This window comes from Cyprinus carpio, chromosome A13 (genome assembly GCF_018340385.1).
Source record: "Cyprinus carpio isolate SPL01 chromosome A13, ASM1834038v1, whole genome shotgun sequence".
NCBI lineage: Eukaryota > Metazoa > Chordata > Actinopteri > Cypriniformes > Cyprinidae > Cyprinus > Cyprinus carpio.
This window is the reverse complement of record NC_056584.1, coordinates 8727364-8753587: the sequence shown is the minus strand read 5'-3', so window position 1 is coordinate 8753587 and position 26224 is coordinate 8727364. Positions and strand designations below refer to the sequence as shown.

The 26224-nt window shown below is 38.3% G+C and overlaps 1 protein-coding gene across 2 annotated transcripts in view; it reads left to right on the top strand.

Annotated features, from left to right (window-relative positions):
- The window catches only part of lrmda (leucine rich melanocyte differentiation associated), a 257283-nt gene that overhangs the window by 209718 nt on the left and 21341 nt on the right, over window positions 1-26224 (top strand). The window contains exon 6 of one of the 2 annotated variants that reach the window (XM_042768636.1): window positions 11267-11354. The exons of the other annotated variant lie outside the window; for it this stretch is intronic. Coding sequence (XP_042624570.1) covers window positions 11267-11354 — 88 coding nt within the window. The remainder of the gene's footprint in view (window positions 1-11266; window positions 11355-26224) is intronic. 2 annotated transcript variants of the gene reach the window in all.

Sequence of the window (26224 nt, the reverse complement as noted above, 5' to 3'; positions counted from 1 at the left end):
AGACCTTTAAACATGATAAACACTTTTGCCTTCAAACCAAATTCCTTTGTGTCAGGCCCCATAAATTATTGCGCATGATTACAAAGCTACCGATATTATAAATTAAGCTGATGGACAGAATTATACCCAGTGCTTCCTGCACTCCCCAGTGACGCATACTAGCTTAGTGCTCCTTGACAGCAGCCTGTGATTTAACACTAGTGAGGAGGCCAAGAGGAAAACAGAAAACATTCACAGGAAAGGTCTGAGACTGGGCCTCCACCTAGTTTAAGAAATCCTCTCTTATTCACCGCAAACACACTGCCATTAAAACCCAGAGGGGAGCATCTGGGAAGATAGAAAAGCATGTTATTTATACGTTAACAGTGGAGTTTATCATTTCAGTCAAGAGAGGGAACTGTTTGACACAATAGTCAGTGGAAGAGAAGAAAAAAGGGATGGCTAACTTGGTCCAGAGCAGTGTCTTGTGCATTGAAACAGATGTGTCTGCTCTTGACATGGGCATGTCATGTGCAAAGATAAAGAGAGTAAAGAAAAAAGAGTGCAGAACTGGCACAACACTGGCTAATTTATCTCGCTGAGAGACAGATTAAAGGCAGGGCCCAATAAAACAAAGTTGGGCTGCCTTAATCAGGGACAGACTGCAGGCAGCATTAATAATAAATCAGGCCTGGATATTGAGAGGCCTGGGTGTTATTAGAGAGCATGGCCTTTTAAAGCATCTAAAACAAGCCATCAAAAGCTCTGTTTCAACGAGTGAGAGAGCTAGGGTCCTTCCCAAAACCTAGTTGAGCTGCCTTGCTCTCTACATGCCTACATAAGTGACTGCCTTATGGACAGCAAGCTAGCTGAAATAGAGCTTTGATTCCACTCACAACTGATTTCAATAGAGCATCAGCATGTTGCTAAGCTAGCTACACAATACTGTAGCAAACATGGTCCACATTAGTAGTAGGTGAATAGTTTGATTCTTTTTAGTATTGAATGACTATATTTATAATAAACATTTCTCTCGTTTCATTATCCGTCTTGTATAGATTTTTTTCACTGAGCTGGGATTTATTTCTCTGAAGAATACATGCAATGATAATTTAGATTATGGACAAAAGAAGGATCTTAGGAGGTTTGCACAGACTTAAAATGCCGCCTATAGACAGCTCGCTAGGTTTTAGCAAAATTTGTGCTTTACACAAATATGTTGGGCATAGATTTATTTGTAACTATTTTTCTCTTTCATGATTAGATTTTGTTGCTAACCTTTCATTATGCTAACATTTTCTAACTTTCCATGCTCAAAAAATGTTGTGATAGCATGCTCAGTGCACTATTATGTCTTGATTTTACCATAGTTGCATATTTCTTTCAGCTTTTGTTCACATTCATGCTGTTTTTTTTTAAGATTTAGCGATTCTTTTGCATTTTTTTCCCTGCTAACCTTCCAATATAATTTTTGTTGCTAATGAAAGAAGGTTTTGAAGGAATGCTTTTATGCTAATATTTTGCTATTCTTTTGTTTTACAAAGATAGAGTTCAAGATTTTGTTGCTAACGTTATCTTGCAGGCTAAAATAATGTTGTGAGCATATTCACTGCACTCTGACCTCTTAATTTCTCCATTGTTATTGTTTAAATTGATGCTCTAAGTATCACTTATGTTGTTGTTTGTGTTAGAAAACACCATGGTTATTTCAGCGCATTATTTGGCATGCAAATGCCCCGCAGGTCAACATGATTTCAAAGCTAAAACATAAAGCTGGCTTTTATGTTCCTCTTTTACCATAGGAGAAGCATCTCTCTTTAACTGTGATTAGGGTGAAGTCGGGAGAAGAGACAAGATTTAAATTTCTCTGTGTCATTAGTTCGACATGGGGTCACAGCTAGGCCTCTCCCACCATAATTGCATGGCGTGATTTATCTGTAAAGAAGCTAAAATGCATATAAATCTCCGGGCTCTTCTTTGTTGCAGGATTCCCTCTCTGATTAATGACCAGAGAAGAAAAAAAAAAAAAGAAACAAATGTGCTGTGAATAAGTATGAAATATTCATCTTGATTGTCTTGTTAAATGTGTATATTTTCTGGAGAAAAAAAAATAAAATAAATTAAGGTGTTTTGCGGCTATCTACCATTTTGCTGATGATGGAGAATGCGAGGTTGGCCACATTCTCGGAGCCCTAATAAACTTTATTTCTACCTCAGCCATCAACCACGGCTCGCAGGCATAAATAGGCTTTATGTAAATCTGTCAGCACCTGGCCTGCGCCGAGGCTTCTGTGTAGATATTGGCCTGTCTGGAAGTTTATGACGAAGTTTAAAATCATTCATTAAACTGACCCGCGGGTAAATCCACTTACTGGAAAATTGCCCCTGCTCTTCTCTTGGGTTTTTAGATGCAATCATGAGTCCATTTTTAACTTAATTAATTGTCCGTTTCTGTTGACAAGAAATTTATGCAGTAATAATTTGCTGGAAATAGATGCAGAGAGTTGGAAATGAGATATCCATCACCGCTTCGTGTTCCAGCAGCTGCGGCGTGGCTAATATGAAAGTATTTCAGCCACTGACGACCCCGCTGTTTGTGCAGTCAAGATTATATATACCCACGATCCATTGACTGACTGAGAGGCGCTCATGGAGGTCTATGATAACAAAGAGTTTGTGATTTATAGCTTGCTGTGAAAGCAGAACTTGATGAGATTAAACAATTTCATAGCACAAGTGTTTCTAAGACCTTCTGATTTGTAGTTGTGTGCCCATAGTAAATCAAGTTTATATATCTGAAAGCCTGCTCAGCAAAGCAGTGCAATTACTGTTTAAGACAGCTACTTTTTATTTAATTTTTATCCAGGGTTTGTCTCCTTTATTTTCGTGCCTGTCAGGGAGGCACTCACCTTCATAAGTCCTTCTCCCAGGGAGGGGAGGATGCTGGGAGAATAAGGCCTCCTGCTATCTTTCCCTCACAGCCTTTAAAACCGCAGCGACCGCCTCACAAGCTCTTGAGGTCGCTGATTGTATAATGTAGTGCAACTTGTAATGTGTTGGATGTAGGTTTGTTTTATTAATAATGACAAAAAGGGTAAAATTGCATGGGATATTATTGAAAACCTTTTTGTTTTTTTTACAACGGCATCATCCCAGTGGCCATGTAACTAATCGATTATCATCACACTGTAACATTTATTTGTTTTGCTTTACGCTGTAGGCTGAAATAGCGCTTGCAAGCTAGTCGACAACCTCAGCCTTTATCTCTCCTGCAAACATCAAGAGATCTCATTATTTAGATACATCTCTGTTTTTTCCTCCCATATGCCCCAAGTCAAAATTAGTTTTTTACTCCCTCTGTGATCTTCTCTGACTGGGTTGCGCTGGAAGTAAAGAAAATGGCTGTCTTCACATCAAGGCTCAAAGACACTTCACAGAGTCGATCTTCCTGCTTAAGCATTGCTAAGTAACCTTCACATTTCACTCATGTTAAAAGCTAATTTCCTTTAAGTTCACATGTCACTTTCTGCAGGTCTGCTTTGTGGGTACTCTTCAAATGTCTCCGAGCGTCTAATTGCGTAGGAAACATCCCAGACAACCGGTTTGACAGTCCTACTCACAGAATCCTCAATAATTTAACATCCCACATACTTGAAAACATCCCTGACATTAGATGCAGCTCCTAAGCGCAACATAAAGAGGCACCGTGTGTCATACCTTTGAGAGAGAGTGTCTGTGAAATGGAAAGATATAGAGAGGAGATCCACATGGGGAACTGAGAAGAAGAGATATACAGAGCAGTTGAAAAATGCAAATTTCAAAGGCGTGATTAAACGAATTTGCCAGCTGCTTTATCCAACTATAATTAATCATCTGCAAACAATTATATTTAGTTAATGGTGTATATTGGCTAATGACATACATCTAAAGATGAAAACATCTGTTAATTACAAATTAAAAAAAATAAATAATAATAAGTGTGTAATTTATCACCATTTCAGATGGTCAGAACAAAATAGATTTTCTAACCAAGTATTTTTTGTGTGTGTGTATATATATGTACATATATAGTTTTAGATTAGATTTGTTTTAAATTTTGTTGTATGGTATGTGCCTTTAAAATATTGTTATTCTGAAACAAAGATTTTTTTTTTTTTTTTTTACTAAATTGTTTTTCTGTAATATTTGTTGGGAAACTTTACAAGGGATTCAGCTAAAAAAAAGTATTATATACATATATTAAATACAATTTTAATTGACTCAAAGAGGCATAAATAAGAAACACCATGCAGCAGCTTAGTTTTGACTGAAGCTTTAAGTAAAGTTCATTAAACTTTGTTCCCCTTACGTTTGTACTTTCCTGGCGGAGTCAATCTTGATAAAGCAGCTAAATGGTCTTAGAAAACAAGCTGGCTCTTTCAAGTTCGAGCCATGTAAAGCCATCTAAAGTGTTGTGCCTGTTGATACGGGTGATTAATTTCCTTTTGTGCCTAAAACATTGCTTTTTAAAGCCGAGCTGTACGTAGAGTCCTGTCTCCGGGAGAATTTGTGTATATGCTTGAGGCAAAAGCTGTTTCACTTGTGATCACTGATCATATGATACACTTTTGTAGCACAAGTGCATTGAAGTAGAACTGGTAAATCATTAAATACTTGCTCGATGCAGCTCACACTGTTCTCAAACCACAGAAAAGACTCTTAAACCCCTTGGAGGGCAGGCATCATTACATCCAGCCTACACTTTCTAGTCATTACCTAAGAAAACAGAATTAATACAGTTTTATGCACACTACAGACATTTAAAACACATTACTGTTACATATCTGAGAGACAATTATGAAGGTCAAAAGCATTAAAGTGCTTCTTCAGTGATTGGCACACCAAACGTTTTCCCGCTCTCAGCATGACATTTATAAAGTGTATAATCACAGTCTGCGCTTCAAATATAATTTATAGGTCTGACCTATATATATATACACGATTTATGCAAAGCATATCATGATTAAATGAGCTTAATAAGTACAAACAGAAAATCATTTCATTGACATAAATACACACAAATATGTTTGTTTTCCCTCCAATCTGCAGCTCATCAAAAAAAAAAAAAAGCCTTGCATGAAAAACAAGGAAAGTTTCATACCCACAGAAAACATATTTTTTTCTTGTTACAGACCCAGAGAGAAAACATATCAAAAAACATTTTACTACATGTCTTTTGCAAACACAAAAAGCTGAAATGGTGTCAAGAGAAAACAAAACAGAAAGCTTGTTTCTTCTAACAATTGCTTTAAGCTACAAAATCTCCTTGAATCCCAAGCCTCCCTTTACTGTTGAATTTCCACTATCTTTCTCTCGCTCGCTCGCTCTTAAAGGGAAAGCAGGCCCTTCTGTTGGGCCTGATAGGTTGTAGCCTGATGCTTAGCAACAACATTCCTGCGCCTTAAGTAGCAGTAAGCCCCTGGCTGAACTCTTTGAAGTGGCTGTCAGGCCACATTTATTTCGTTTTAGCACTTTGTCTACTTGACCAGATATATAAGGAGATAAAAAAAAAAAAAATGATATACTAGGGCTGCACGATATTGGGAAAAAATGACATTGCAATATTTTATTTTTCTACGATATATATTGCGATATGAAATCTAATCTAATTTTTTCTTACAAACAAAAATGGGGTGAGCACACTTACATTCTGATTTTAAATGATTTAAACATCAGAGTATTATTTAAATTAAAGTAAATTATTTGTTTGTAACTTTAGGATATGGTTTTGAATTGTTAACATATTAACTAACATGAACTTACCACGAGCAATACTTTTGTTACTATATTTATTAATCTTTGTTTATCTTAGTTTATAAAAACACAGCTGTTCATTGTTTGGTAATGTTACTTCACAGTGCATTAACGTTAACAACTACTGTACAACTTTTGATTTTCAACAATGAAGGCTATAGCCTAAATGTTGAAATTAACAATGTTGTAGAAGTGCAGTTTAGTAATAGTAAATGTTAAATAATGTAGTTAAATAATTTAATAAATAGAACATTATAGTAAAGTGTTGCAGATTTTTTTTTTATACACCAATTCAGACGTCTCGTGAGTTCAGTGTTGGACAGGTCAGTTTGTTTAAAAAACCATTCATTAAATTGAATCGGTTCAAAGGAATCATTAGTTCGCGAATCAGACGTGTACGGCACGCGTTGTTGTAATTATCTCGGCAGTTTAGGATATCGGACAAGATTTGACAACACAGAAAACACTTCATCACTGGATAGTTTTTTTTTTTCGACACCATCATGTCAATTGATTTTGATTAATATGCGCGAGGGAGAGAGAGCAAGACAGCGCTCGTGTTGTTTGAAGACGGTGAAGGTGAGCGCGCGCGCGCGCGGGCCGGGGCTCTCTCTCGCTCTCTCTCTCTCTGCTCGTTCTTATATGCGCACTGACAGGACTTAAAACACATGCAAATGATAAAACTTTCACTCTATGATGTGTTAAGCTGTGCAATTATTCCGCGAATCACATTTGTCAAGGGCCGGGGAGCAGCTGGCCCGTACGGTTAATGAATAACGGATCAACTACGACAGCCTACATCGCACATCCTCCGATATGCTCTAAAAAAATTCAGGGGACCTTAAGTAAATTAATAAAATACACATCGTTCAGCCCTAGTTTACACTGATCTTTGCCTCTCTTTCTCTCTCCCTCTGTCTGTCTCACTCTATCTCTGTATATCTCTTTTGCGGCTCTGGTAATTAGATTGTAGCCCTGATCAGGTCTCGTAAGGATGAGACGTGCTGCAAGTTGCACTAGGCACGCTCAACTCTTGATGCTTCGACGAGGGATATCTCCAGCTTTAGGGGTTCGCACAAAACCAAATCATAGCGTTAACTGCATCTTAGCCACCCGTTCACCTCTTCCCACTTTCTGGGGTGGAGATTTGTTTGGAGTTGATAATCACAAATGGCTGGATTTTTCGTCATTTATTTGCGGGAGAGAAAAAAGGACATGCGAAGGGAAGAGGGAGCATGAGTATGATGTATAATCCAGGAGACGACTCATATTTCACTGTGACATTTTCAGCAAGCAGTCCTCCCTTTGAGTGCAGAGCCCCTGTTGGGCTGAGAGCTGCTGTGGCTTTCTCTGTTAATGCCATTATTAGAGACTTTTTTCTTTCTCCAGCTTGTAAATTTCTGCTGCATTATCATAAAGTGTAGTGATTACTCAGTGTATAAAGACAATAATGATGTGAGCAGGCAGCATATGCCCAGGGCCTGGAGAACGAGAGCTCTGCGTGCTGAGATGAGAGGCTTATGCAAACCTGACACTGCAGCGCCCCCATCTGACAAGTGCAGGAAGTTGTGCGCTCCGTCACATGGGGTGTGTGTGTGTGAGAGAGAGAGAGAGAGCGTGTGAGTGGGTGGTGATAAAGAAAGCAAGAAAGAGAACAAACAAAAGAAAGGAAGGTAGAATGAATGAATGAGAGCTGAAGATGAACACCGTGTTGAGACTGGAGAATGTATCTTGGGATGTTGTTTTAAATCTCAGAGGGATGCTCAGTTAGCTGCTGCCACTCCGCAGAGACCTCCCAAAGTTACCACACCATATGGTCCATATTTCTCAGAATTAGGGCGGCCAGATTTCGGCCTTGATGGATATTCATCCGAGCAGTGGGATGAGTGAAGGTTCTTGCTTTCTCCTCGTGGCTCAGTGGCATAACTGCATCTGAAGATAGTTTAGTCTAGACTCTAGACTGCATGCTCTCTCTCTCTCTCTCTCATTGCATTGATAGAAAATAAAAAATCATATAGCATTTTTTTAAAGAACGTTCACACAAGAACACTTTCAAGCAAATCAGTTTTCAAAAAGAAGAAAAAAAAAGTTTAAATTATTTAACATAATACATTCAAAACAGACTAAATGTATTCAGACACTTTTTGTTTGTCTAAAGTTAGTGTGAAGAACTACACCCGTGGTTGTTCTAGGTCATCTGTGTGAACTTTATGCTTAACTGGCTTCATGCTACAAATCTCTGCAATGGTCGTTGGTTAAAAGTAATTTAAAAAATGGTTCAGAAAATTTTTATTTTAGTTTATTTATTTTTTATATCTGTTGCATTGTTTGTTTGCAGGTGGCACTTGCTTTGATATTGTATTAATGCAATAGCATTCAGACATTTTTAACTGTCCAAATAGTTTTCAGGGCTACTGTACTATCCTTCATTGTAGACGGACAGATCAGAGCACACAAGTTGCCATTTATTTGATGGATAGTGATGCATATCTTTTAAAAACAAAGTTCTTTGTGAAAGGAGAAGCTCTTAACTGCCTGTGCGTGCTCAAAGCTCCCAGACTGAATGAATTCAAAGGGCCCGAGGTGACCCCTTGGCTTGTGATTATGTTTGTGTAAAATCTTAAGGATGTCGATCAAAGCAAGGCTCTTGTCCTCCTGCCCTTTTTTTTCCTAAAAAGGCCCAGATAACAGCTGGCATTCAAACAGAGTTTTCCTTTAACTTTTTTCTTTTTTTTCTGCCGGGATTCCCATTATGAGGCAGGCCTCCTTTCTCATCTCGAGGATGGCTCATTGAATAAAGAGAAAGAGAGGAGTGGATGGGAGGGGAGGAAGTGGAGGGAGGGCTCTGATTAATCTTCTTCCAGGGAGGGGGTGTTTGATCAGTGGACTTGGCCCGGGAGGGGTGAGATGGTTAGGAGAGAGGGGGTATCTCTGATGTTGACAGCAGGCGACTTTTGCGCACGGCATGTGATTGACATGCCTGGCCACTGGGCCGGAGGGGGGGGTGCTCTGTGACCGGTGGGGCATAGCCAGCCCCTGTCTGTGGGTGGTGGTGTTAATAATGTGGCAACTGGGAAGATTAATTGTAGACAAGCAGCAGGATTACGAGCGGCTTTGTGGCCGGGACAGGGCTGTTTGGTGGGGAAGGCCTCTGATCTGTCAGGTCCAGAGGAAATTAGTCAGGGCGGACTGAAGCGGACACTAAAAATGCTGCTTTAGGATATTAAAGCCAAATGGCCAGAATAGATTGAAATGGTAACAAGGAAACTGCTGACATACTCGGAAAGCCTGACGCAGCTGTACCCCACTGGATTTGTGTAATTAGGACAATAATTAGTCATAGATATCAACAACGGGGGGAAAAGTAATGTGTTTTAAAATAAAATATTTTCTTCATTTTCTGTTGCTTGGCAACTATAAACAGCTTGCGATATGAAGTGTATCAGTCACACAGGATAAGCATAAATTCATTGGCGTTTTACTAGCATTACAGTTTCCAGGAGTAAAATGTTATGCATGTTAAATTAATTATTATTTTAACCCATGTTTAAATCATTAACTGCTTCAAATGCATGCTGTTAATAAAATCAGTTGAAACATTTGCCTACTTTACGAATGAAAACAATAAAGTAACATTATTCTATAAACAGTGAATGTACAAGGCGAATAATGTGCATATATGCGTATATAAAGCATGAATCTTTATTCATGTTTCAGAATGAGCTCTTTGTCATTTCTAATACACATTTTGAGTATCTCATCCATCCAATGTTGATAATGTTCATCTGATGTTTGCTACTGCGATTTATGTGAACGTAATATTTTTATACGCATGGTAAATTCCCAACATTAAACAAATAACCATTTGCATGCATAGGATGTTTGTATTATAAGAATATACAGGGATACTTCAGATACAAAAAGGCTGACTCGTTAGTTGATGTTTTCTCATTAAAACAGGATGATTTTCTGTTAATTCAATAGAGTGTATTACTAGGGAATACCAATATCGTGGTGCGATGGCTTCATTTTATGACATAATGAGCAATCCAGTTCTCTATTATAGATCAGTGTGTCTATCACAAATATTGCTATAATTGCACTTTTTAAATTTCAGTCAATTTCAGTCAACAATTTCTATTATAATTTTGCTTAAAATAAATACTTGATACTTTCATTCAACAAAAATAAAACAATCAAATAAATGCTGCTCTTTGAACTTTCTATTCTTTAAAGAACCCTGAAAAAAGAACCACTTTTTCTTTCGTTTCTTGAGCAGCAAATCAGCATATTAAAATGATTTCTGAAGGATCATCTGACACTGAAGACAGAAGTATTGGCTGCTAAAAGTCTTTGCCATCAAGAAATACATTTCATTTGAAAATATATTCAAATAGAAATCAGTTATTTTAATTGTAAGTGTAAATGCAGCCTTGGTGAGCATACTTTTTTTTTTTTTTCAAAAACATAAAAAACAAGTTGTACCAACCCCAAACCTTTGAACGGTATATGAATAATACGTTCCCAGCACAAAGCCAAGTGTTTTCAATGAATTAAATAAAAATAGGCTACCTCTACTTTGTTTATTTGTCATTTTAGCCCTCACAGTGATTAAATGCTTTGAGAATTCCTGCCTGCAGAAGAGCAAAATATTTTCACAAAGGCATCAGATATCAACACATCATGATATACTATGTGTTTGGTCCTTGAAAGAAGACAAAGGAGGTAGAGAACTACACTTGTGACCTACCAGAAGCACACAGGCGATCTGTATTCTCTCCAGCTCTTCCCCTGTTCTGCCTGTCTATGCGGTGGCCTTTATGTGAATATATTTGTATTTTTAAGGTTGGCAAATGAGAGATGAGTTTACTTAAACTCAGGTCTGGCCTTTGGAGAACAGTAATTTCATGCCACCTGTTAGATTGTCAACACACAACAGAGTGTGTTGGTGAGTGGCAGGCTGACCCGTGCCTGACCCGCGGGGCTCTTCATGGCTGAGTAGTGACTGGGGCCCTTTCCCTGGTGGCCCCCTCTCTTAAACGGGCAGGGGACAGGTAATCAAAGCCAGGGCCTGTCCTCACCTTTTACTCGCCTCCCTGCAAAATAATGAAAGTTGCCCTCATTCTGCACCCCTGATAAAATAAGAACACCTTTCCTAACATTTCCTCTCCTTGGCGCTGATAAAATTGATGGCATTTAGACAATCAGTCATGGCAGTGAAATCTCACCCGCATTCTTTGGTTGTCTCTCACCCCGCCGTTCCTTTCTATTCTCTCTCCCTTTTGTGTCATCTGTCTGGGAAAATATTCTAGATTGCTTGTGAAAAATGAGTTCTTTTCTTTTAAATCAGTTAGGATCATTGCATGCAGAAATCAATAGCCAGCATTTCTCCTGTCTGTGTTGGATAATGAATAGTTTGAGACATTATAAATGTTCACAGGTGTGTAAATGGAGTATGCTGAATTCATGTTTGTTCAAACTCTCTTTCTTTCAGGATACCGCCAGTGATCTGAGATCCGAATCTACCGTTACGTCATACACCCCACTGCCACGAGGATCCAAAGATGCCCGAAACCACAAAGGTAGTGTTATTAAGACAAAAAAGTGCAATGACATTCTTGAATGAAAGGTATCTAAACAAACGTATTCTCGATTGCTAATAGAAGCTGTGCAGAAAAGATTGTTTTGATGTGCTGAACTCTATAAGAGGCTTTCATGCCGGCCACATTTATCATGCTCTTTTGTCTGTGCAATGCAAAGCACTGTTTTTCTGTCACGGCCATGGCGGTGCTACTTTCATGTGAGGTCAGCTGTGTGCCTCTCAACCCCCCACCAAGGACAGATCTATTTCACAAAGGCTGACCTGCACCTCTCAAGTGATGTAGAGGAAAGCCCAGTGCTTTGTCAAAATCATGCTGCTTGAGAATAGTCCATTAAAAGGTGAACGGAGCTGACATATGAAATATTTTTTCTCCTTCTTAGATTTGGGCGAGCTGACACTTTCCATTTGTTATTTTTACGATACTGTACTGCAGCGTTAGATAACACAAGCCCTCATCTTTGTCCTTCGCCTCTTTTTATTCCTCTGCCTTTATCACGCCGTTTTTATTTTTCTTGACTTATTGCCTATTCTATTTGCTTAATGCATCTCCTCTGACACTGTAACTCTTTACTAAAACTCACCTTTGGCTGTGCCATGAAAATGTTTTAATAGAATAGCCATGACACTAAAAAATGCAGTTCACCTCCAAGACACTGTCAGTGGAAGTCGGGCATTGTGTTTGGATTGCCAATAATTCATGGGGCATCTGTGTAATTGTATTGCAGTGCAGTTATTAACTGCTTATATAGTGTAGTATTTTGCTCTTAAAGGAGTAGTTTACCCACATATTACAATTCTGTGATCATCCAAAACAACACTGACTTTCATTGTACAAAAATAAATAAATAGATATATAAATAAATAAATACATGCATACATAATCTACTGGTTTAGAATGACATGAGCATGAGTAAATGATGAATTTTCAATTTCAGGTGAATAGTTTTATGCAGTAGAATGGCTGAAATGAGGGCATGCTTCCATAAGTAAAGGCCTGTCTTGTTTGCTATATGTTACTTGCTGCCTTGCAGTGGCCAGCAGGATTAGCGGCGTATATGACAGCAGGCTGTCTCAAAAAGGGGCCCACTCTACCTTTTCTCTATATTTTTACAATTGATGTCACCTGCACCAGGCCCCAGAGCCAAGGTGCCATGGGTAATTACAGCAGACGGAAGGTCTGTGGGGGGAAGAGGGAGGACCAGCTATATGCATCGCACAGGAGGTCTTGGCTTTGGGTTGTAAGACCCTTGTCTGCTGTTTTGGGGGAAAATTGGGAAGTGGACAAACAGTGAGCAGACAGGAGAGGCTCAGAGGAGAGAAATGGAAGAGGGAACAGCAGAAGCTAAGAAAGGAGGCAGGCGTGGGGAGAGCGTGGCCGCAGGAAGTAGCACTGCTGTCAGCTCCCACCAGCTTTAAACCGGCCTGTCGCCTGAACCTAGCCCAAAGATTCTTTCAAGAGACAAATGTCGTCTTAAAGGAACAGTTCACCCAAAAATTATATCCTCTTGTCGTTCTACACCTATGTACTGTTTTTTTTTCCAAAGAAAACAGACAATTATGGTTCTGTCAAGCTGCAAAAGAGTAAAATTTGTAGGATAAAATGTCAAGTAATCATACAGTAGCTGTATGATTAATTGATATAAAAGCAATATGCCATGTGGATTAGTGGAACTATCCAATCGCGAAAGCTTTGATGTGCTGCATGTTTCAGAGTGAAGTACGGTATTGTGTTCACATGAGCAGCTCATGATCTGCTGCGGTGAATCCCGAACCAGCTCAGTTTGCTGTAAATTCTGCTACACACTAACTCATCTCTGAATCTGCTTCAGTTTTGGTTGATTTAATGCGCATTTGGGAATGCAATATGCACCAGTAACTTATTTTTTCCATTATAATTTTAGATCGCAATCACCATTTTTATCCCCATTTTTTTTTTAAACCTTAAGCACGCAACCCTATTATATGCTGCTTTTTAAAATAAAGTGGAGCCACCACTCCCACTGCTGTCATATTCTAGATTGCCATATTAATAACAATCATCATGACAGGTCACACAACTGCCCTGGAACTTCATACATAATTGAAATGGAAAATATACAAATCCTTATATACATCTCTGGACATAGAAAGCAGCAACCACCACTTTTGAGTTCCCATCATTCATCTTCACCATGGCAAGCGAACCAGAAGCCATCAAGGGTGAAACCATACTCCTCCATCAGCTGTGTGCGTGCCGCCTTTAAACGCTTCTATTCTGGGCCCTGCTCCAGCTGAGTTGACTGTATTTTAAATGGCACACAACTAAACCCTTGAGGCAGGCAGCCTTCAAAGAGAAATCTTAACTGAAGACCCCCCAGGGACCATGCACTTTTTTTTTCCCACGTACAGTTTGCCATCATTATGCTGCTGCTGATTTGTAACCCCAAAACAGGACTGCATATGAAGAATAAACGACTTTACAGTCGTGGTACAACAAATAAACATCTGGAACCGTTCAGAGGGCGCCATTAAAACAGTACAATTCTTGCCCAAAATGTGAAAATGATGACAAATGTGCTGTCACAGAGGCTGGGAGAGGCCAGCTGATGGAGCAGTGGGTGCTAAGCACTGACTTTTAGAACTCAGCAGGACAGAGAGAGAATTACACCTGCTGTTTGTCTGCCTACCCTCCATTAACTTACATCTGGATAGCGTGCATCACTCAATTACCAAAGTCTGGATCTGTACCCACATTGTTTAGCTAAAATGCCATGTTTAACATACAGCCCTAGACAGAGATATTTATGCCATCTGTCCTGTGTAATTGAGATAAATTTGATTGGTGCTGTTGATGTGCTATTGCTTGTCTCTTTTTACAGCCCAATGGATATGCAATAGCCCCAAGCTTTGCCTTTGGCAGAGTTGCCTCTTAATTATTGCCTGTTGAGCAGTTGTTCCTCTCTGCTGTTTCATAAGCATGAGTTTGCATATAACTGAATCCTGCAGGCCAAACTTCATGGTAAGCTTGTTGAGCTGTTATTCTCTCTTCCAGGCAGTGTGTGTCAATCTTTGAATGCACCTTTAGCATTTGATATTGGAAAAGTGCTTGTACGTGCTCAATGAGATTCTAAAGGTTCTCTTGTGATGATTGTAACAGTAATGTTTTTCCCTTGGCGAGTGTTATTCTCAAACCAGCTCCAAACTTTGGCCCTGTCAGGAATTATGCTGACATTATGGTGGGGATTTTGGAATCCTGACTTATTGGCTGTCTTATTGGTATTTTTAGGAGACTGGTTATTTAGTAAGCACTACAAATGTATGCACACAAGTGGTCTTCTGTATATCCTAAAAAATGCAAGAATATAGTTGCACTGTATTTTCAGTATTGAAATGACTAGGGATGCATGATATATTAATACCATATTAGGTATTGGCTGGTTTATATTGTACATTTAACTGTACATGCTCATTGCACATAGTATTACATTTAGATTAACTTTGCCACCATCTAACATGCACTTGAAGTTACTTTGTAAGAACACTTAATACCACTGTTAGCTTTGAATTTTTGCAGATGAATATCTGTTTTCACATGTACAGCACATTATAATGTTGCGCTTAATCACTTCTTGTAGTTTCTAGTTGTACACAAAGGGTATAACTTACCAGTTATCAACCATAACATGAAAATAATTAAATTTTATTAGTATCAGACAGAATTGTAATGTTTACACATTCCTAATAATTATACAGTACAACTGATATTTCAGGCAGCATAAATATCCTAACAGGTTTCACACTAGGTAGATGCCTATGATGCTCTGAAATTTGTTGCCTATGTAGACAGCTCAGTACATTTTGGAACAGAACCAATAATAAATCTATTTAATTTTCTCCAAATCATAAATTTGTTGAACACGGGTTATGTCCGTGCCTTCATAAGAAAGTACTGAATATGAAATCCATTGCTTCATTCCTGAAGAGAATGCCGTGTGTTTATTCCCTTGCATAGTTTTTGGCCAAATGGCTAACATATGTTTTCAGTTGATCTGGATGAGGGAGAACTGTCTTACAGATATTTTTGCTGCGTGACAATGTTATGATCCAAAGGGTTTTCCAGTCCTGACGAGGTGTTTAGGATCTCTGTATGATGAGTTTGGGTTGTTTTGCGGCCATTTAAAGCCCCTTTATAAAACACACCTATAATTTCAGCTAGCTAATGTAATGAGATCTTATAAAACATGAATGGCCATCACGCAAGTTTATATTGACTTTCAGATTTACACCTCGGCTCTCCTCAGATCAGGTGCCAAAATATAATGGATGGAAAAAAGGTCAGTATGATATTGATTCATATTAGTCATTTGATGTAACTCCCATACATCTGCTTTGGATATCCTTGGTCTTCTACAGCCCTGATTAACTGCTTGTAATGACTTTCAATCCATCTGTGGGAGACCACTGCCTTAAGTTGACTCCTACAGGCCTGTAGGCTTGTATAGGAGCTGCCAGGGGCTGTTTTTTGGGCCTCTCTTTGTGAGGACTGCTTTTGTTTCCTTTGTCGGAGAGAGATGATATGATATGATTTCTCTCAAGAGGTTGTGGTGGGCCTCCCAGGACTTCTTTGGCACAGGAGCATGAATATCCATTAGTCTGGAGATGGAGATTAATGGAGGAAGACTGAGGAAGAGCCAGAACGTTCCAGCCATTCTTCACCGTCTATCAGTGCAAGAGAGAAAAGAACACAGAGATGGGATCGGATTCTTTCATGAGGCAGTCAGAGTCCTGTTTATCACCGAGCCTGGAACGCACCCCCCTCTCCCTCTCTTTCTTTCTTTCCTCGGAGCAGGGTAGATTAAAACACCAGGACAGACTTAACTTCCCTGACAGTTTCAACTGCTGAACTCGGGCTTGACATCCTGAACTGTTCTGAGGTGGCTTCTCTGTCTTCAGTGTCATTATCTCCATATGAGATGGCACTGCATTCGTTGAATAATTCTGTTTGTGTTGGATTTGAGGATGTGTCATCAACACCATTGTTTTTTTTTTTTCTTCTTTGTCTTTCTTTCCTTTTTCCTCTTATACTTTGCTGTTTGATGTAGTGGAATGAGTCTCTGAAGGCGCAGCTGAAATGTGGTGAAGTGTTTCAACATGATACTGTTGAGATGGTGTTTATTTTAATATCATTTAACATATTTGTTTGTACTTTGGTGCAGTCATTGGAATATGAAAGCGAGAGATCATTTCTTTTTAATGATTCAAATTAATAAGGCATGTTAATATCTAATGGTAGCCGTGCTCCTTGGGATGCTCAAAGAAAAATGCTCTCAAAAGCCTGCTGTAGTGTTTATAAATTAAAATGGCCTTATAAGAAGTCCCTCCAACCTTAGTCTCATCTCAAATCTGACTGGCTGGTTTTACACAACTTTTGTGAGTAAAGGCACTTGTATTCTTTTATCAGTCCGTCTGGAAACAAAGTCAATGTTGCAAAAGCTAGCAAGAACTAGTCAGATGTTGCGTTTGTGTGTGTGTGTGTGTAAGGCACTATATATCCATGAGTGGAACTATTAATTAAATAATAAATATGTTCTTAAATATGGCTGGCTGCTTTACACATGCCAGTCAGATGGTCTCTTTTTGTATAAGTGTGAGGTTCCTGCTGGAAAAAGCTATAAGTGGACTTTGTGCATCTTTCATATTTATTTATTTATTTATTGTTTTTTATTATTTAGAGTAAAGTTCAGAGTTTTTGTTAATTTGTTTTAAAAATTTCTGAGCAATAAAAAAAATTCTGTTCTTTGTAGGGTTGGGCCGATAGACGATACCACGCTACTCGCATTCAGTGTAGACATGGCATCGGCGATAGACATATCACGATGTTGCGCCAGCATCGTGACCCCCCCCCCCCCCCCCCTTTTGAATACACGTTCGCTTTTTAGTTTCACTATCACTTTCGAGATTCACGATCGCACGTACTCTATTTATATTATGGAGCGGCAGTACTCACCACACATTTTACAAGATTATATGTTTGTCAGTGGTACTGATGATCTGCAAATCATTCGCCATCGTCCTCAGTCATCTCTCCTTACACCGTGTCTACACCGGACGTGACAGTTGCTGTGTGGCGCCGCGCTGCATCAGCTAAAAACTTCTACATTGGATGCGACAAAGCGACCGTGGAAAATCATTTGAAATTTGTGTCAGCACATCATAAATAGAACGCGACAGCAGTTTACTGTCAGCGATTTGTGGTGTCACGCCGTGCCGCATACAGTGTAAACAGCATCACTGATTATACTGAGTTCTATTGACTGATCAAAATATAATGAATCTCTTTTATAGATCATTGCACGCTACTCGCATTCAGTGTAGACATGGTACCACGCTACTCGCATTCAGTGTAGACATGGTGTTAGGAATCGTGTAGACATCGCCCAACCCTAGTTCTCACGCTTCGTGCACACCCACTAACTCCACGCATCAAATAATAATAATGTATCAGTATGTGTAAGTGTATGTATTATCAAAATTGATAATGTAGACATCGCCCAACCCTAGTTCTTTCTATTCATCAAATAATAATAATGTATCAGTATGTGTAAGTGTATGTATTATCAAAATTGATAACAATAAGAAATGCTTCTTGAGCACCAAATCATCATATTATAATGATTTAAAAAGTAAAAAGACACTAGAATAAATAAGAAAGAAGTAATGGCTGCTGAAAATTCAGCTTTGCCATCACAGGAATAAATGACTTTTTAAATATATTAAAATAGAAAATTTTAAAGGGGTCATGAACTGGCTTTTTTTTTTAAATGATTTTACACTGTTGTCTGTGGTCCACTTATGACGTTTGCGTGGTTTTTATGTTCAAAACATCAAAATCAATAAGTAATAGTCTATGTTCTACCCTGGTTTTGAGGCTGGCTCGAGAAACGCTCTGTTTTTATGGGTGTGCCGCATTGAACACTTGGAAGTAAATGCCCACTGCTATGATTGGATACTAGTTTTGCATAGTAAACAAACTTTCTTTGTGTCTGTTTGACAAGCTACGTCCTTCACAATTGGAGACTTCTGTGACTTTTGACACATACACATAATCAGGACATATCAACGATCTTTAACAAACCAACGGTGACCCAGTGAAAAATATTTGTACTCATAAGTGTGCTGCACCATTGCTGCACTGTCAGATCCAATAAAGACAGCACAGCATTGCTTTTTAATCTCAGTCTCTGCAAATCCAGCGTTGACCTGTGTCTTCATTACTAATGAATCCGCAATGAAATGAAGTGAACAAATGCTCAATGTTTTACTCACGTGAGCTGAAACTTCCTTAAAAAAAAAAACGAACATTCCGAATATTTGAATCCAATTCCGAAGGAAGGTTATGTTGATTCACAACCAGACACTGCACAATATTTTGCGATCTTCAACATGTTTATAGCTTGGTGGCTCATTTCGGTTTAGCTCCACATATGTTATTTCCCTACTATGTTATGCGCGAATCAGTTAGCAGGACTACAGAATTAGGTGTTGATATTCTTCTGTGGAGGCGGAGTTTAATCTATCTATTACATCATAGGTAGGCACATTCCAGGATCTGGATTTCACTGGGCCTTGTGTCAAGCTTTTATTTCAGTAACAAGGACGTTTCCAGTTCTTTTAGTATGATCACCTCTTATATATCTAAAGCTCAAGTAAAAAGTTGATTTCTCAATTCATGACTCTTTAAATGGTGATAATAATAATAATTATTATTATAAAATATTTTTATTGCTATAAATGTTATTCAAATATACATTTTTGTCACAATTCCATGAGATTCTTATGGAATATATCAAAGTACTGTATGTAACCATATACTGTAATTACATCACTGTACTATAGTATCACTGCATTTTTTTTTCCTTCAAACAATACAGTGCACTAATTGCACCGCTTTCGTTACCCATTACATAACGTTTTGTAAAGGTGGGTTTATACACTTTATTTTAAGGTGTCTTTGATACACTGAGTAATATTAATTAACTACATGTACTTACTATATGGTTAGGGGAAGGATTCGGGCTTGGCTTAGGGTAACTTGCATGTAAATATGCATCATAAATTGTTATTATAATTGAAAGTATATGTAACGTGTGTAACAAGGACACCCTAAAGGTGTGATACAGCACAGTCTCAGTACCTCAGATATCTGTGTCTACAAGTAAGTTCTTTGCAACCCAGATCTTTTAACATTAGCCCACCAGCAGCAGTTAATACACTGCTAAAGCCGCTATGTCATCGCTTTAGAGTATTTAATCAGTACAGCTTTGCCTCATAAAATTACAGCACCTGTGATGAAGCAGTCCCTCCTGGATGAAACACTGGTGAGCGTTAAGTGATATCTCAGGACGGAGAATATGTCAGCATGATGGACAAGGACATGAATTCAAGCCAGCCTGTCCAGCCCATTCGTAATAACATAGTTGCGGTACTTGGGGCTTTGGTCTGCTTCCCAGTCGTGCTGGACCATCTCAGGAGACTGACAGCAAATATATCATACAAATGGATACCCCATGCCTGTGTTCTAATCAGCTTTAAAAGTGATTGCTAATGCAGTCTAAGCATTATTCATATTTGTGCGTGATTTGTGACTTGAGTTTGAGACATCTGAGATGCAGGATAGTATTTCCTGTGTGCTTTTAGTCCTGCCAAGAGTTTAGAGCAGGTTAGCGTGGCTTTCACAGTCTCGAACCCCAGGACTTTATTATTGTAATTTATGAGGGAAGAGGCAAGCCATATGGTTTGAATATTTTTACGGCGGGATCGATGCGGGGTCCTCAAATTTCCCTTCTCTTGCTTAGGTTGATATGGATGGCTGTGTTCATGTCAGGGGGTTCCTCAACTCTCTCAGATGATGAGACACAGAGTCCTGGCAGATGTTGAGCAACTTGTCTTTTTGATGGCGAAACTGATCTGTGCACAATGAGCCCTGATTGCATTATAATGGTCATGTGACAGGCCAATGGAAACGTTTATGAAGACAAATGCTGCTTGCAGGAAGAGAAAAACACACCAAAGAGTTATAATTCAGAACCGTGGAAGATACATGCTGGAACTATTTATTATTCATTATTATTCATAGCTAGGCCTTTTTTGGCAGCATTTGCGTTTGTTAGTGTGATTCAGTATACAATCATTTTACAAATGATAGCAATTAATTCGGTGACAGCTTCCATTTATTCTATTTTAATTATGTATCATGTGTTTTTCAGGCTTATTAATCATCAGTGATAGATGAAAACATGTTATGAAAGATGTCTGTTCAGTCCTGTTCACAAATGGCCAAAAAAAATGCAGTTTAAAAACTGCAATTAATCTATATAATCACTTGGATATACTACCACTATGATGAGCAAGAGCATGTCAAAAGTTGGTATTTTTGGGATGACAAAGTCAAAAATATCAGGGTGATACAACTGTTGTGATAAAAATCATAAAGAAGTGAGTAGTAGTAGTGGTCATAATAATAATAATGATAGTAATAATAATAATAATTGAAAAACAAATTACATTAAAGACATCAAAGGACTCCTGCATATTCTCGACCAAGATCAATAAGTTTCTTAAAGTTGCTTAAAAATCAGATAATTTGGCTTTTTTTTTTTACAATTATGACAAGGTAAGTTTAATTCAGATTGTAAAAAGTCACGTTTGTGCAACCCCCCAAAACGTGAGCGATACATATACAAAAGCTTACTGTACTAAACAGCACAATGGTTTTCAATATTAATAGTAACAAGAAATATTTCTTGAGCAGCAAATCAGCATATTAGACTGATTTGAAGGATCATGTGACACTGAAGACTGGAACAATGATGCTGAAAATTCAGCTTTGCATCACAGGAATAAATTGCATTTTAAAATATTTAAATAGCTATTTTAAATTATAATAATATTTCACAATATTTGTGTTTTTGCTGTGTTTTTGATCAAATCGATGCTTGGTGAGCATTAGAAACTTCTTATTTTTTTTTTTAAAAACAAATAAAAAACTCTTATAGACCCCAAACTTTTAAATGGGTGTGTGTGTGGTGTCATTGAACTTTTCTTGAAAATGAAACAAAAGTTATTTTTATTGCCATTGACCCATTAGGATTAAGAGCAAAGCACAGTAATGATTTCATAAGCAATTCGAGACAATGACTGACTCCCAGTGTAACCTGTGACCTCCGTTCCCCCATTCGATCCACAGATTTTCTTGGGATGAAATCATTGTGGTGGAAGGGACTGAACTCATCTGTCAGTTACAGCAAGCTCCACTGGACTCTTGTCAAAACCGTGTTCTTGCTCCCCGGTGAATTTACTGATTTGTTGTCAACTATACCTCAGCACAGCATCACGAGACACCCCCGCCTTCTCTGATATCTGAACACAGGCTATTACGAGAGGATCAGCGTAGCTCAAGTTAATGACCTAGCACATCGTTTATTCCACGTGAATGCTGGGAAATGGACTGTTAGTGTTCACTGCCATGCAGCAGCCTCAAAGAGGGCAGATCAACTCTGTCAGAGACTCCAAGCACAAGTTGATGAGAATTTGACATTTACTGTGGTTGATGACTCGCTCCAAAGTGGAGCAGGACTTTTGGCCAAATTTGAGCAGGCACTTGAACTTAATGTCATAATTTATCAAAGTCAGCTGAGGTCAGGTACTTTGAGCTGTGCCGTTCACTCCTTAAGGATATTTAACGTTTCAGCTTGAATAATTGTAGGGTCGGTCGAAACGGTTCTGAGAATAAACACATAACTAGGTCAAACAAGGCTTTGCATCTCAGGCAACTTTTTAATCTGTCAAAATGATTTGCCGATGAAGTTGAATGATAAAGAACAGGTTTCCGCATCATATTAATGTAAGCGGACACATTGTTTTACTTTCACAATTTGATTGGGTGATCATTCCTGACATGTTGTGTCGCTGTAAGACTGTTGAGTTGACTGAGTCATAAAGGTCACACACTGAAATGAATTCCAGATTGCCGTCATTTGAATGAGTACTTTTCTAATTTCCCTAGGAAATCATGCCACCTAGCCAATGTAAGATGTCAGGATCAAGTTCTGTTGCTGTCTTACTCGGTTTGATGGATTCTCTGATCTCCCAAAGTCATTTATTGAACTGTTATTTAGTGAACAAAATTAATTTGCCCAAAGGATTTAGCAGCTTCATGTTCTGTTGTAAACCGCACTGTAGCTTCTGCTAATGTGCGGCATTAGATAATATCTGTTTCAAATATAGTTATGTTGTTCCTAACCAGTACACAGTTGTGAATTTAGAAAATAACTGCAGAGAGATGCTTTTAATTTAGAGTTTGGCCTTGATATGGGCTACTGGAATTATTTGTAGTAACCCTCTTTTCTCCTAAGTTAATCCTTATTGCAGATTCTGTACTGTATGTTTTCTTTTTTCTTTTAATGAAAGAGATACATACACGTCTTTTAAGTATTTAATCTTTTTTTTTTTTTGTATGCTAATTAAACGTATATATTTTGTATATCCGGGAGTATGTAATCGTATGAGAAAACCAAGGCTAAATTTATTTGATCAAAAACAAAACAAAACAAAATCAGTTTGATCTGCTAAATGTCTAAATGTAAAACAGTAAAATAGTAATATTTTGAGATATTCAAATGTATATTACAAAGAAAAATGACTGTTTTGTAATTTATTATATATTAAATTCAAATGTATTCCTGTGATGGTAAAGCTGAACTTTCAACAGCCATTACTCCAGTCCTGGGTTGCTTCTCAAAAAAAACATTTATTATTATTATAAATATTGGAAACCATTGTGCTGCTTAATATTTTTTGTTTTGTTTCAGGATTCTTTGATGAGTAAAAAAAGTTAAATATTTTATTTGAATAATGTGTAACAGTGTAAAAGTCTTTGCTTTCACTTTTGATCAGGTTGTTTTGTCCTTGCTGCTGCTAATAATAATAATAATAATAATAATAATAATAATAATAATAATAATAATAATTTGTATATATTGTAGATATTTCATTTATTTTACTTTATTTTGCACTGTCCTGAAGAAGCTGTTCATTATTTACACAGGATCTATTCCACAAGAAATAATAACTTAATTTACACAAGTGAGCAGATTGCATGCCCTTGGTTCTTTATATTGTGCATTTCCTCCACGGACATCTCCACTGACTGCTTGCAGCCATTTGTGATAGTATTGTATGATAAACGTCTTGTAGATTCTGCAAAGGCTGTGTAAACCACTGAACAGAAGTGTATATGTGTGTCTCTGAGAGCTCAGATCTTCTCAAATGCTCTTAAAATACGCCTCTGCACTTGACACCATTAAGACTCTGTTAACCAGCCTCCCCTGGGAGCAGCTTGAAATTGTACCACCTCCAGCAAACTATTTTACCATTCAGCATCGCCTGAGATACAAGTGAACACGGTTTGTTCACAAGAAGCAAGAAGCAAATAAAAGACAAAAATGGCATGAAATAAAACACATCGGAATGAACACACATGTCCTGAAGTGCAATTCCTCCCTCAGCAAGGAAGCGAACAAAGGCGTGTTCATATCCAGTGACCCGGCTGCCCCGTTCATGTTGTGACTCAGGGCGATACTTTGTGTTTATGCCTTAAAGTAGCCATAGCTTTTCCCCTAGAAAACTGGAAGTGCTACTCTCAGGATATTAAATCTAGTCCTGTAAAAGTAGCAGTCTGAGGAATGCTTTCAGCTGGAGGACAGTCTGAAATATCACCTCAGTTTTCATGTATACGATATAATATACTGTATGGTGATGATGACCAGCGCAGAGGCTCGGCTGATATTAAGATAACCTTGGGGATGAGAAAGGAGGAGTGGAAAGCCACAAGCTCGGCTTCCAGAATCACTAACTAACAGTGACATTTGGGCAGTGCAGCTCTTCAAGTCACTGCGCAAATCACAACTGATATTTGCTGAACTTTAAGCTGTATTCAAGGTAGGGTTTTATTTTTTTATCCCCCCTCCCCAGTATGTGCATGCCGCAGCAAATATTATTCTCCAATATCCCATGCAATGGGCAATTCCTGCCTTTATGATATAGATATATGAATGAATGAGAGAGATTAGCGTGCTGGACATATATTGGATGATATCTGACTTCATTAGTTGTGATGCCCTTAAAAGGACATCCTGGCTTCCTTATATTTGGACAGCCACCTCCTGTCCTTCCATTCCTCTGCCCAGACTCACTCGTGCAGCCAAGGACTTAATGCGCTTGGAGCCCGGTAACATGTACGATTATAATTAGCTTTGTCAGGTCCTTGCCCCTACAACCCCCATGCAGATAATATGATAATACGTCTTCATAACCGACTGACCTTACACGCTCAATATTTCTCCCCTTATGAAGATTACATGTCAATAAAGTAATTGAGTCTCGGGCTGTGTGGCAAGTGAAGATTTAGGTTATTGGACTTTTCGGGAGCAGTGATGTATGACCGTTATTATTCCACCTGTCAGGGGATGTGCAGGTCGCTGACGACGGTCCGAGGATGTCAGGAGAGGGAGAATGAACACGGGGGGAGACGTCCTCTTCAGCTTGTGTTATGTCGTTAATCACCCCTCATCTTCTCCACTCCGTTCCTCCTGCATCCGCAAACTGTATGTGTCTTATTAATTAGGGAGAGGAGACTTACAGTAAACCCATCCGTTAAGAGGGGGCAGAGAGGGCTTCGACAATAGCGTCTCATCATCATCGGCCTGCCTTCATATATCCAAACCTCATGAGATCATCCATTATAATTCCCCAGGATATTATTTTCTCTTTCTTCGCAAGTGTAAGGTCTCTGTCTGTAGGCCTCTGTCAGGCGCGAGCGCTTTTGTAATTGCGACTCAAAGCCGCTGCGTTGGATTTAGCCTCCACTGTCAGTTTAATACTATTAGAGTCATCGCAATCCCTATCATTACATTCATGGGCTTCATTACTCATTTTTCAATTTTGAGTTTCAAACCAGACTTCAGCTGTTGTGCAGTACTGTGAGGTCACTGAAATCTGCTTGAAATTCATCAGATCACTGGAAAAGTTTAATGATGGTCATCCTCCTTTTTTTTAATAATTAAATAAATAATCATGGTAACCAATACCAGAATTCAACTTTGGTTTAATTATTTATTTATTTATTTGCATCTACAAATAAATATGGTTTTATTACTTTATTGTATCTAATTATATAAAATAGCAACAACAGCAAATGAAAAAAAATCTGTGCATTATTTAAAGGGGTTATATGTTGTTTCTAAAAAGAACATTATTTTGTGTATTTGGTGTAATTCAATGTGTTTGTGGTTTAAGGTTCAAAAACACATTATTTTCCATATACTGTACATTATTTTTTCTCCTCTATGAACCAACTTTACGAAACACATACATAAATACAAAACTAATCAACATAAAAAGAATCATATACCCAGAGCGACAAGACAAAACCAACAAAACCAATTACAAAATACCTCAAGTGTGTGATGGAAAGTTACCCCCCTTACCATACTGTGGTGCTGTGTGCCCTGGTGCGACAAGACAAAACCAATAAAACCCATTACAAACGAGGCATTTGTTGCATCTAGTGGGGACATAATTATGGATTATAATGACTTATACTGTCTTTTTATGTGTTGCATTGCATATCATAAAACCATTTGTCTGCATTTGTGATCGGAGAAACAACAGACAACAAGCGCTACTCAACACTGCTCAAAACTCTTTTGAACTCGTTTGAATCATCAGTGGCAAATTCTTTAAATATGAAAACATACTTACAGGTTGTGAGTCAGAACAGCCGGCATTGTAGGTTCAGGAAACAGTCCTCCG